At 41.6% G+C, this 13,075-nt stretch overlaps 1 protein-coding gene across 2 annotated transcripts; it reads right to left on the bottom strand.

The window, feature by feature from the left end:
• Positions 1–252: 252 nt before the first annotated feature.
• Positions 253–5,462, bottom strand: LOC139693957 (transmembrane protein 230). Of its 2 annotated transcripts, none has more exons than XM_071592321.1 (4): positions 5,260–5,462; positions 4,589–4,692; positions 3,498–3,620; positions 253–596 (listed from the first exon to the last, which is right to left on the bottom strand). In XM_071592321.1, the coding sequence occupies exons 2-4, from the start codon at positions 4,670–4,672 to the stop codon at positions 459–461; spliced, it is 345 nt and encodes a 114-aa protein (XP_071448422.1). In that variant the 5' UTR covers positions 4,673–4,692; positions 5,260–5,462; the 3' UTR covers positions 253–458. The 2 variants fall into 2 exon arrangements, with proteins under 2 accessions (XP_071448422.1, XP_071448421.1); XM_071592320.1 differs by lacking the exon at positions 5,260–5,462 and adding an exon at positions 4,778–4,940.
• Between the last annotated feature and the right edge of the window lie 7,613 nt (positions 5,463–13,075).

The following is a 13,075-nucleotide window of genomic DNA, read 5'->3' as shown; positions in this document are numbered from 1 at the left end:
GGAGAATATTGGAGGAGAAGCAAGGTATAGGCAAGAAAAGATAAAACCCATGGACGTGTAATGAAGGGAGGTAGGGAAAATAGGCAGAGTTAAAATTTTGTACTGCAGAGCAAGGCTTTAGCATTTTTTAAGAGGGGTGTCATGTTCAGCAGGTTCCTGGTTTTGTAAAAAATTCATGTCGACCGGAACACCATTATCAATGAAGAGTAAACAAGTAGTTTTTCATTCTTTCAATATTTTATTTTTTTTCTCGATATTTTTATTTAATAGAACAAAATGTTAAATAGTTTCACATACTAAAAATACAAGAGATGACATCGAAGACAGATAACATGTATATTATAATTATACTGCAGCACAGTTCCACTCAAAAAATGCCATAAAATCACATAATTAGCAAAGTCAGTGTTTGGCAAGGCTTCAACAATCTTTCACAACATTCAAATATACAATTTGTATCAGTCAAACTCTGGAATGTCATCAAATGAAAATCCAGGATACTGCCTATATGCATAATAAGCGATTCGCACGTGATATGCACCAGGCAAAAACATTATAATCCCCAAGATGATGATGGGCCAGGTTCGGTCTGAATACTGGAATGAGAAACATTGAAAAGCATGGATTTTAGAGTGAATTCATTAACCCTGCTGATAACTTTATACAAATTCATAGAACTTTGGGAAGTGCTGCAACAGCTATTTTAATGAAGTCATCCACTGATGCAAGGATGACAGGAAGATATTAGGCAAAGGCAAAAGATATGTGTTAGGCAAAGCTCCTTTGCCAAGTGCTATTCTTCTTCTAATGTCCCTACTACCTTTGACCATTTTGGCCCAAGACACTTTCAAGATCATTATTCAAGGACAATGCAGCGATTACACAGTTTTGTACATTTTATTATCCCTTACAAAATGGTTTTGAAGGCCTCCACTGGTTTAACATGAGCTCTGAGGTCTTGACAACGCTGAATGCAAGTGATACCCAATCACAGAAACTAACTGGCAGTCTTAAATGTTCCTGATTTTGCATCAGGTGTGCACAGACAAATTCAATAATAAAATGCACGCTTCCCAGTATATTTTAATAATATCTAGGAGACACTAAATGCGAAGATAAAACACGAAAAAGATAACACTTAGGGCTAACGTTAAGTCAAGGCATCCTGTCTTTCAAACACTATTTTGAGTATCTACGGGGCTAGTTGGAATGAAGCACCACCTATGAAATGTTTCCATAGACGTAATTCCATTGCTTCATACCTTCTCCCTTCATACCTATCCCTCCTTTGGAATCTGAAGTATATGGCCTGGTTCCAAGAGCAATTCCAGAGTCTATTATCCTTGCCTATCCCCCTCCACGACCCTTATTTCTCTCATCCTTAGTCCATACGTGTATCTCCCGAATGCTTGCAAAATGGGATAAATTTATTTATTAATTAATTAATTTATTTATTAATTCAATTAGACATGCTTGCGAAGTGTTCCAGTCATTCTTTCTGCCATGAATTTAGCATTCACAGCCCTGATCTACTTGTCATGAAAACTTAATTTCTATATTACAATAGAAATGCTTAAAATATTTTTGTTTCTTTACAAAATGGTAGAAACTCAATCATTTCCCTTCTGAACACCAATTAGTCATGGTACCCTATGCTAAGAAATGCCATTATGTCCCCAAGCCATCAAAGGTAGCTCTAGTTTAAAGAAAAGATTTACTTCGATACCTTGCTTTCTTACTAAAAAAAATTAGTGCATGAAGTTTACTGCAGAAAAGGCACTCAGCTTCCACTACAACTCATTGCCATCTTCTACCTATGATTCAAAGCTCATCCACCAATCAAAGAACACAAATAATCTTAAACTATCAACATATACTCTCAAACTGACTTTAAACTTAATCATTATTAGGAATGTACGTAAAGAAGTATGCATTTACTAATTAATTTAACCTTTCTACTGAATATTAGTGAATACAGGGGCACAGTAGACACTGCAGAGTTTAATGATGTGGAATTTCCCACTGTTTCTTTGAATTTGCATAAGGAAACAAAACCTTTGGTGTTTGAACGTTGGCCTTGACATTGTGTGTAGTGATGCAAGGTGCATGATTATAATTACTTCATGTATGCAGGGTTACCTGTAAGAACATCTTTTTTCTTTAAATTTCTAACAGAAATTCGCGGTATGAAAAGGATGTCAATAACTTAACTGGCCAAATCACTTGGTGGGAAATTCAATGACCCAAATTTGAATTCTGATCAACGGGGAACGATTATTCTGGAAATTTGAAAAACTTTTTTAATTATTTTAATTTCTGTATTCTTACAATGAGAAAATGTCTTCTGGTCAAATACCTTTCTAAAAATCATATGAATTAGTTCATAAAAACTCTTCCTTCTACCCCTTTCTAAACTCTACGAGAAGGTTGTCCACCCACACAGACTTATTTGACTTTAATTCCCTTAATGCCCTTTAAATCTCACCACAAAGTATTCCTCGACCTAAGCTATATTCATCTACATCATATTCCCTTTCTATGTCTAAACCTGCTGGCCTAATGTCTAAATATCATAAATCGTCTACCTACTTTTTCCATCTCTCTTGAATCTTTCCTGGTGAAACTAGTATTTTCCCGGACTTATCTCCAATTGTCAACATAGATTTTCCCTTCTTATTTCACGATAGTGTTTTAACCTTCTTGAATAGCACACCAATTTCACTCTTCCTTTGTAAACTTTCAATTTCCTCGCATGGTGTTTTCCACCACACTTCTTTTGTCCTATTAGCTCCCTACATTGGTTTATTATTCAACTATTTCTACATCATTCCACCTAATTCTGTGTTTAGATATTCAAATTTTATGCTTTTATTCATCTATGGTGTGCACAAGGCACGGGTTCATCTATCTGGCAGGAAGAGGCCAATATATGTAATTTGGATCTCAAAAATTATTAATGAAAAATTTAACACTTAAAGGCTGTGCGGAGAGGTAGGAAAAATAACAATCATTTGGATATAATAACATTAGTGTGGATGAGGTTAATTCTGAAATGTAACTGCTAACATTTTAATTATTTTACTTCTTTTTCATTACAGTAAAAGATTTGTGTTTGATATATTATGCACTATTGCTTTTGTTAGCACCCAGTAAATAATATCACGCCATTTATATGGATATGCGGACAATGGAGTATTTCCTAAACTTCTTACAATGAAATTAATCCTTGGGCAGATTTTCATGAGGTCTTCACTCCATGCCAAAATATAATGCACAGATTTAAGTTATGGAGTTACATTGGTGTCTAAAAATGATTGTATTTCTCACTGCCCACCTTCAACACACACCACTAAGTGTCATGTGATATCAACAAGAATATAAAGAAAAATCTCCTTATAGACATTGTTAGCATATGAATAATTACAACATAATCAATACAGCAAAACTCTCACATTCAAAGAGGATCCTTTTCAGCTGAAAAGATAATGCCAATTTACCTTGGAGTCAATCTGCCCACTAACCAACAAACTTCCAACAACAAGCAATATAATACCACCAAGGAACAGGAGAGCAGCTAAAATCAATGCCCTCCATGGAATTTTAGTGGGTACTTTGTCAAACTGAAACAGAAAATGATATTTTTACTTTAAATATCCGTAGTAACAATTGAAATAAAGCACAGTTATAAAAGCCTGTATATTGTGCTGATACTAAACCTTTTGTCACACAGATGCGCTTTTGGCCACTTTTTCGATTTAGTTAAATAATTTAGCAATAACTTTAACCAGGACCAATAATTGGATTACATATTTTGAAAGAAATCAGGAAAATTAATTGCATTTTTGATGTATTCTGAATGGACTAATTGTTTAGGAAATGGTTTTCGAATTTACCCATCATCAATTGTTATAGCAAGAACTTAGAAGGGGTATATTGATGACTCCAAATTTCACAGAAAATTTAATATTCAGTGAAGATTTGCATGCATCAAATCTATTATTGTTGGTATGCAATCGTCTGATTAACGAGCACTATTTAATTAATATACCGCAAACAACTAGAAACAAATAGTCATCAACATCTATATGTAATACGGACAACAAATAGCTTAGCTTTCACTCGTAATAAGAATAAATAACTTATGAAATATATTTCTACGATATCTAGTGAACAAATGGTGAATCGTATATTTTGAGGAAGACAGGGAGTGTAAAATCATGCAAGATTAGTCATAGGATACAAATGAAGTCGTTTTTACTCAAGATTGAAGTTTATTTATTGAGATATTTAGCACAAAAGTTAATGCTTTTCAAATGTAAATTTATGCCAATATAATGGAAAACACATTTAATACATTGGACTTAACATCTTTGGTGAGCAGGCTTTCTCTGGGGTTGCATTTGGGTTTGTTTGTGGCAACTTCTTGGGATGTTTTTAACGCAATCATGTTTTGCTTCAAATAATGTTATCAACGTCACTAAGTTACTAGGGAGTTAATGTATCAAGGATATATTCAATATTTATGGGCAACTTTGGAGCGACATAAGACAATAGTAGTGAATTGATGTGGTTCTAAAGAACATCTTACCTGTGTATCTATGAATCCATCATCGGCTGTGGCCACACGTTGGTAATTAACCCTTGCATAATTAGCGGCGTTTTTCCTGGCCATTGTAGCTTGAAAGAAGTAATCTAAAGAAATAATTAAAAGATTAATTTGAGGTAAAATACGCCAACACTCACATCCATCAGAAAGATTTCGCGAAGTGAATTAAACCTTTAAGTTTTCGCATCTTGTATTAGTTAATAATCTTTTCATCGGAAATTTCATTGATATAAGTGTTGTCCTAAAACGGAACAAGACGAAGACGCTCTGGATCGTTGCGTTCACCCCTCCCCCTTACAAAAATGGGATAGGCCGTCAGTTAGGAAAGGGCACTGCAGAACGAAATGCCACTGCACATGCGGAAAGGGATTCTTATCTCTTGACCCGTCACAAAATTATTTTTCAATCAAGCTCTTTCTTGAGCAACGTTAAAGTGAAACCAACCACTCCCTTTTATTTTGAATGCTTGAGCGTCATTCTCTCAAATTCTATGTAACTTAAGATACTTACCATTTCAGTGTCAGTTACAATATATTTTATAACGGGGCATTTATTCAACATATCATTTTATCGCGACGGGTTCTTAAAGACGGAGAGAGATGAAGACTTAATGACAGAAAATGAACATTATTCTCGAAAGATTTCTAACACACCTAGCCGGTAGGTAGTACTTTCAAATCTTCTCCAGATCAGTCCTTAAGCATCAGAAGGTTGTGCAATATTTCATTGCATCCCTGTCTAATGGAAAGGCGATGCAGAATTATATTGATTCCGTTTCAAGCCTTTTGAGTGAAAAATCGATGCGAGCTTCCCCTCCTCCAGACAACATGACCGCCATACTTCTGCATTGGAATAAATCGATTCGTTTGCTCCGGAGCCGTTGCGACCTTCGGCCGCGAGCGGCGCTAGTGACCAAGCGGTCCGTGGTTCCACCGTGAGATGGCAGTGCGAGAGCGCTGCGAGGATGGTGGCGCGCCTCGGGGGTGGTATCGAGTGCCGCGCTCTCCGCACCTCCGCACCCCCCTCTTCCGCCCCCGCCCCTAATTCCGCCGCCCCCGCCCCTAATTCCGCCGCCCCCGTCCCTTTCGCCGCGTGCTTGCGTGTGTCGCGCTCGAGTCGGCCCCACCGCTTGACGCAATGATGCCGCCGGCCTGCTAGGAGGGGAGACAAGAGCCAGCCACACCGCTGCCTGCCGCAGACCGGCTGTCGGGGCACGGAGCGGAGGCGAGGCTAGTATCCGCGGTTGATCACTCAGGTCAGTCCTCAGACTTGTCCAGCTGTCCCCTTAGAGAGAGAGAGAGAGAGGGCGCGGGGGGAGAGGGAATGGAAAGGGGGGTAAGCTCGCCCGTATTTGTCCTCTTCCTGAAATCACCGCCGCCTCCGGAGGAACGCCGGGGGACGCGCCCTGACCCCTGCGTGCATGCCATTCACCTCCGCCCCCCCTCCAAGCGAACCCTATGCTTGAACACCGATTGAGGATTTCTTCTCCGATCTTACATGGACCCGAGTAAACCACACGGCGCAAACGCCGTCTCGCAAGCGGACAAGCGGAACTGCGGACGATGAGGAAACCACGTGGGTAGTGGAAAAGGACTACTTCTTCGCACAATCTACAGGGAAATGATGAAAAAAAACAACCGATTTCGTTTTCAGTTTATTGTTTGTCGATGATAGTACTCAAATTTGTTTCCGTTGGAAGGGAAGGGATGCACGGATCCCTTTGAAGGAACAAAAGTTTCAGTCGGAGGGAATGCTTCGTCTGTCGGCGAATGCGAATTCTCAAAAAAATGTGAGCAGAGATAAGAAAAATCATTAAACGACGATCGAGAGTTTTGATCTTTGTTCGGTCGTCAACCGAATAATCCTCGAAGCACGTGTCTGTCGTGACTTAGGTTTGAAAATGTTGACGCCGATTTGAAATTAAAAAAAAAACTTTGCGGAAGAATAATTTTTTTGCGACTGTGGCGTGAATATTGGTGCTGTCGGCGTTTCAATTATTTGCCCAAAAACTTTATTGCCGATTGAAATCTTATCCGTTAAAACAATGGGGAGGGGATGATCGGGGGGGGGTAGAAGTGGAGGGAGGGTGATTGTAGAAGGAATACGCTCGCGAATGCTCATTGGCAACCACGCTCCGGCGACCTAACCTTCTTCTCCCCCCCCCAGCATCCATCCCCCCTCTCTTCGCCCGCACCCCAGCCCCAATGGTGCCATATCCCCCGAAACGCCGTGCACGTCGACCCTCCTTCCTTCTCTCCCCTTTTCTCTCTCTACAAACCCCTCCCCTTTTAAACTCACTCTCCCCCTGTGCCACCCCTTCACAATTTCCTCTCCATCGCGATCAATTACCATTCTCCAACCCCCTTCGGTCTCAACTCTTCCCCACAATGCACACGCACACACACACAGACGATTCTTCCCCACCCAGTTATATTTTTTTTAGCGCACGTCTCCCACCCCCCCTTCGTGCACCGCACCCCCGATCCGACTGCCACCCCCCTTACGGGAAGGGGGGAGGAGGCGAATGGAATGCGTGCGGACGAGGGGCAAGAGGGATGGGAGAGGGGTTTGGGGCGTCAGGTGCGGGTGCCCCAATGGAGAGGGGTGAAGGGGGGAGAAAGGGGTTAAGAGGCAGGGTGCCCCCACCAACCCCCCTTCCTTTATCGGCGTGCGCGCCCTTGCACCGGCACCGGTGGCGGCGTGGTGGGCCTGTTGAGTAGTCCCAGTGCCGCTCTTCCGCGCTCTCGCCCCGCGCCGGCGCGATCACTCGGGGCGGGTTGGGGTGGGAGGGGGTTAGAGTGTGAGAGGGGCGAGGGTGCCGTTCGCCCCCTTGGCTCACTCGCCCTCGCACCGGGAGAGGAGAGGGAGGTTTCGGAGGCGGCAGGTCGTCGCACCCCCGCCGGCCTTCCTTCCTTCCCTTGCCCACCGCCGCCCTCCGACGTGCACGCGGAAAGGGGGGGGATTAGCGATGGGGTGGGGGTGGGGAGGGCGTGAAATTAGGCGGGGAATTCATCGAAAAAGAGTTGCGGAGTTGGGAACAAGGAGTACAACTATTGCCGAATTATTTGCAGATTCGTTGTGATTGATTTGGGATGACAGGCGATGGTTAATAACAGTGTGTGCAAAATGAGGTTCTCAAGAAATTAGTTCTACGTACTTGTACGTGGTACCCTTCTAGTCGCCACTAGGGTGCGTGGCAGGGGATGGTTTTTCATTGGAGACAAGCAGTGTCAAAAATTAAGTTTCTCTTGATTTTTAGTTCAACACATGTGTGTAAAGTATTTCATGTTATTTGTAGATCGTGTCAACCCCAAATAAATGCTCTGCGGTATCGAAGTGAGATATACGTCTCTACGCATAAGATGCGAGCTGCCAGTAACAAGAAGGAAATAAATTAAGATTAGATGAGATAATGACAACGCACTAGATGACTTAAAATGAAAAAGTATCAATACTTTTTTCCTTCCCATCGCGGTCGGATATTGTTATTCTGATCCCTTAGCATTCGTGAGAAAAACGACACCTTAAATGTGTCTTTCCTACATTTAATCTCTTTGACCTTACTCTCAGTATTACTCCTGCTGTAGCACATTGGAGTGAATATACATTTTCAACATCATTGCTAAAGAACCTTCCATTCAATTTACTATGCTAGAAATTTAGTCTCTGATTCAACCTTCGTACCGTGAGTAATCCCCAAACTAGATCCTCTAAAAATCTCAATGCGCTACTCAGTTTATCTATTTATTTATTATTTTTGTACCATGCAAGCCACCACAAGGGTGTATGGTAGGGGGTGAATACACTACAGACTAATGTTTACCTGAACATGACACTGCCGCGGTCGGACGATGTTATTCTGATACCTTATTTTTCGAGGAAAAAATGACATCCTAAATCTATCTGTTCTACTCTTGATCTCTCTGATTTTATTGACATGATCTCTCCTACCGTAGTACGATGGAGGTAATAATAATACATTTTCAACATCACTACTAAAGAGAGGTCCTTCCAATTTATGCAAGAGATTGAATCTGTAATTTAACCTTTGCTCCATTGACTGATTCCCAGCCTAGCTCCTCAAATAATTTGGATACGCTACTCAGTTTAATCATTACAACGTTTTACAAATCTAGCTCCTCTACGCTGCACGCGATACTGTTCGGCAATAAATTCAACTTCGTGAGAATCCCATAGACTGAATGCATATTTTAAATGAGGTCTAACCAGGGAAAGAAAACCTTACTCGTGGTTTTTCCCAAGAACGATATGGTATCAGAATAAATGTATCCGACTGGGCTAGGAAGGAAAACGCTGGACTCGTGAACGGAAAGGAAAACAAACGAGGAAGTGCTAGGCATGGGAGAGGAGATTGTTGGGAGAAATCAAAAGGAGGCAAAGAAAGGTGGGTGCAGAGCATATTGATTGACAATGGAATGCTAAAGGCATATATGTTGGGCAAATAAGGAAGAGACAGGAATGGGATGGGGATGTTGGCCGGAATGAAGGGAGGAAGGAAATATACAGAGAGGAAGAGGGGCTTATTGTAATATTAGATATTTGGTTGTCTTGTTAAGAGAGACAAGGAAATTGTCGCTGTACCGTTTGGCAGCTTGTGTTCATGCAAAATCTACATTAAGTGTTGGATTACTTATAAAAATAAATAATATATTGCAACTAAAAATCAAGGTAAACCAAATGTTTGAATTTGCATGCATGGTAGTGAATCGCTTTCGGCCACACACCCTAGCTGTGACTTACAGGTTATTATGCAGAAGTAGGGGTAGCATACGCGTTGATTCATCCTACTTCCTTACCTTTTAAAGTGGTCACGAAAGTCCCTTCGGCGAACTACAAGCAACGTTTTCAGATTAGGCCCGATGGAACTCACCTGTGTAACAAATGTCCTACTCGTGGGGACTCAGAAGCGCTGTTGCGTCCAATGATATCAGTGCGAGACAGATGTAACTTTATTGAGATAAGATAAAGAGCCTTCCCCCTAGAAACAGTTGTTCCTGCGACTGAGTCGTATCAATTTAGCTCTTCTTCTCAAATTCTCTGGAAATTCCCTTTTTCCAATTCTCTCGGGAGTATTTAGTGTGGTATCAGAATTCACCCAAGTTGCTGTTTTAAGCATGGGAAATTTTATTTTCCTGCGCATTTCTTTCGCTTTTAGCAATGCCGTACGTGTCTCTGTTGTACCATCAACTCTCCAGGAGAATCACTTTGCTTACTTGTGTGGAATTGTGACTTTAGAATTGCTTTCTTACAGTTGATCATCAAGGTTGTGATATTGTTATGTTTTCGTGGGCAAAAGAAAATATTTTGAATGCATATTTAGTGTGCACGTTTCGTTTCCACCATCCCAGACAATCAACATATCGAAAGTTAAAAAGTTTCCACTTAAGAATTAAGATAAATTGCGAAATGGAGAGCATTCCGAATCCTCAGGAGTGGAACCCGGGGTGACATCGAAGGTGTTGTAAGCTGGCACCTTCATCCTGGCACTTTGTCACAGTGAGAGTTTTTCTTCGTTTTAAAGTCTCGTTCGGCCGAGGTGAGGTGTGAAGCATCCTAGGAGAGGAGAGATTTCTCATGAGGAATTTCGCGTGGGTGACCTCCATTAAACCCCTTCCACGCGATATAATAATTTTACTTCATGAAAAGTAAAATTGCCCAAGGCGATCCGAATGTTAAAAGCAGGCGCCATGCGATCTAACTCCGAAAGTTGAATATCGATGTTGACAAATTTTTGACATTGTCAAAGAAATCCAGTGAAAACACGTCAATCCACATTTATTTTATTCGTCTCCGGTGCAACAGCTTTGTCCAAATCGGAGGAAAAAGCGTAAATGTGATACAATACGCAATTATGTTCATGTTTCAGGTGTTAAAAAATAATACAGGCTCGCAGCAAGCGATGTAACACTCCGCGTTGAGTGAAAGGATTCCATGTAGAGTCAAGATTATACTCATTTAAATCTACATTTGTCCTCACTACCCTGTAAACAGTCCCACAGAACGTGTGGCGGGGGATGTTAGATCAACAACCAATCTACATACTTCAATTCCACTATTTTCACATGCACATGGCACCTCGGGATTCACCGAAAGGACACTTGAAAGGGGTCACCGGACACCAATCGTGCAACATCCGTTGTACACATTACAAATAATATTTTGCTGTTAGCCACTACTCCGCACACTACACAAAGAAGGTGAATATGGAAAACCATTGAAAAGGGCGGGCTCACACTAAAAATTATTCGATAAGAAGTATCAAACGGTTTCGTTTCAAGTTTCAATGATGGAAAACCACGCCTCAGAAAAATGTCGATATTTTGTTTAACTCCGAGGTGTCCTGGAAACGTAAACAAGCAACGTAACAATTGGAAAAGAATCAACAGAACTATCGTGCACTGCCATTTCTACAGTTGCGTATCGCAGCACGTGTTGCCCGAACAAGAGTTATGATTGGTCGTTTTTTTTCAGTAGCAGTTATTCATCGAAGAAGTTTTCGTGCGGGTTTCGGCATGAGACATTTGATTAAAAGTGATAACCGTTTAAGTTGAACATGGTCGCAGTCATTTCGACCGATGCACTCGATCAGTTTCTGATACAAGATTCCTCGGAACGATATATATGAATACACATTTGATTGGAGCGGTGCGTGGGAGGCGGGCGACTCCCGAACTCTTTTGGTGCCCTCCCGCACCGGCGGTCCCTCCTCAACTTGTTTGCAGATAGAGCAGGTCATTCGCTGGGAATGAGGTCATTCGCGGGGAGGAGTGAGCGAGTGAGTGACCGAGGGTCGAGACGCGCCCATCTCTCGCCGCATGGGTCCCTGCCCCTACCTCCCCCCCACTTCCCCCTCTTAGTCTTCAAACTCTGCAGAGCGGGTGGCCGAGCTGGTGGGCGAGCACCTCCGAAAATTAAGACCATTTCATTTATTATGCATCTTATTAGCTGGAAGATTACCTTTTGCGACTTAGACGGTTAAATAAATACGAATTAATTGAGTTAAGCGCAGGTGCAGCTGAAATAATGTTAGTGCCGTGTATATTAAATTGATCTTCATCCGAATGAAAATCAATGTAAGCAATACAAAGGTTGTGAGGTTTCCGGATTGAAGGAAGGCTAGGATAAAGGTTAATATTCGATGGTAAAAGTTGTAGCTGGTGGAGCAGTAGTATAACTACCTTGTGTGTGTTTTGGACCAAGTTGGTTAATGAAGTATGAGGATTACATTAGGCGAAGAAGGTTTCACAAGGAGTTGGACATTATTGTCCATCTCAAGAAGGGCAATAAAAATACTAGGAACAATTTTGATATGGAGCGTAGTTTAACACGGTGCGGAAACATGGTAATTAAAACAGGACGATAGGCGTAGATCGGAGGTTTTTGAAATGTGGGTGTGGGGAAGAATGGAAAAGGTGAGGTGGAAGGAAAGGAAAACAAACGAAGAAGTGCTGGGCATGGTGGGATAGAAAAGAGGAGATTGTTGGCAGAGAGTCTCACAGGAGGCAGGGAATATGGCTGCAGAGCATTTGGATTGGCAATGGGATGTTGGAGAATACTCGCTCCTACAGTGATAGAGAGAGGAGGATGTTAGGCAGGGGTTGTTGGAAGAGGAATAGGATAGACATGTCGAACGGATTGAAGTGAGATAGAATGTATCTATCTAAATTTAAATAATTTACCGAAAGTCGCCGCAAGGGTGTGTGGCGGGGGGTGTAAAGACACCACCCGTAAAGGTTTGGGGAGTTGAAGAAGGGTTTGTTGAAGTACTACGGCTGTCCAGACGCATGTTTTGAAATAAAATATGAACCTATGGACAAGACAGCATTTTATTGTATACATTTGAAAGGCACATTCTTGAAATATTTTTCTATATAGTTGTCATTCAAATTGAGACATTTATCATAGCGATACACAAGATTTTCAATTCCGTGTCTGAAGAAATCTTCCGATTTACATTTCAACCACTTGTTTACACCAGCATGCAATTCTACGTCACTTTTAAAGCGCTGTGTTGCAAGCCACGTCTAGAGAGAGAGAGAGAGAGAGATTCATAATGGTGATTTTCGCCTTCAGTTCATCTTCTGTCACCATAAGGCTAGGCCGAGCACTACGGACCTCAACGTGAAAATTGTTGCTGAGGCCATTTTTAAACTGAGAATGCACCACTGCCTCATACCATCTTCACTCATTATTATTCCGTCTCCGTACACTTCACAAAGTTATCTATGAATTTCAATTGACTTGATGTTTTTTTCCCAGTAAAAACCTAATCACAGATCTCGCGGGATTTTCTATTGCAGCGCATAGTTTAACAGTTCATAGGGATAAAAGTAGAAGAGCTACACAGTCTGTACACTACCTCATCTTGATACCAAGCCATGATTTGGTTTTGCATGTGGTTTTATTCTGGTTTACGGGTGGTGACCTAACATCCCCCGCCACACGCCC

This window comes from Hetaerina americana, unplaced genomic scaffold, assembly GCF_022747635.1.
Source record: "Hetaerina americana unplaced genomic scaffold, ioHetAmer1.1.p SCAF_5, whole genome shotgun sequence".
In the NCBI taxonomy this organism is placed as follows: domain Eukaryota; kingdom Metazoa; phylum Arthropoda; class Insecta; order Odonata; family Calopterygidae; genus Hetaerina; species Hetaerina americana.
Note: the sequence above shows the minus strand (reverse complement) of the source record. Positions and strands in the feature narration are given on the sequence as shown.

What these genes read in the sequence shown, in the direction of transcription:
- LOC139693957 (XM_071592320.1), bottom strand. An exon ending in ATGGATTCATAGATACACAG is followed by an intron (nt 3,621 to 4,588) that starts GTAAGATGTTCT and finishes TTTCTGTTTCAG; the next exon opens with TTTGACAAAGTACCCACTAA. An exon ending in GTGGGCAGATTGACTCCAAG is followed by an intron (nt 597 to 3,497) that starts GTAAATTGGCAT and finishes TTCTCATTCCAG; the next exon opens with TATTCAGACCGAACCTGGCC.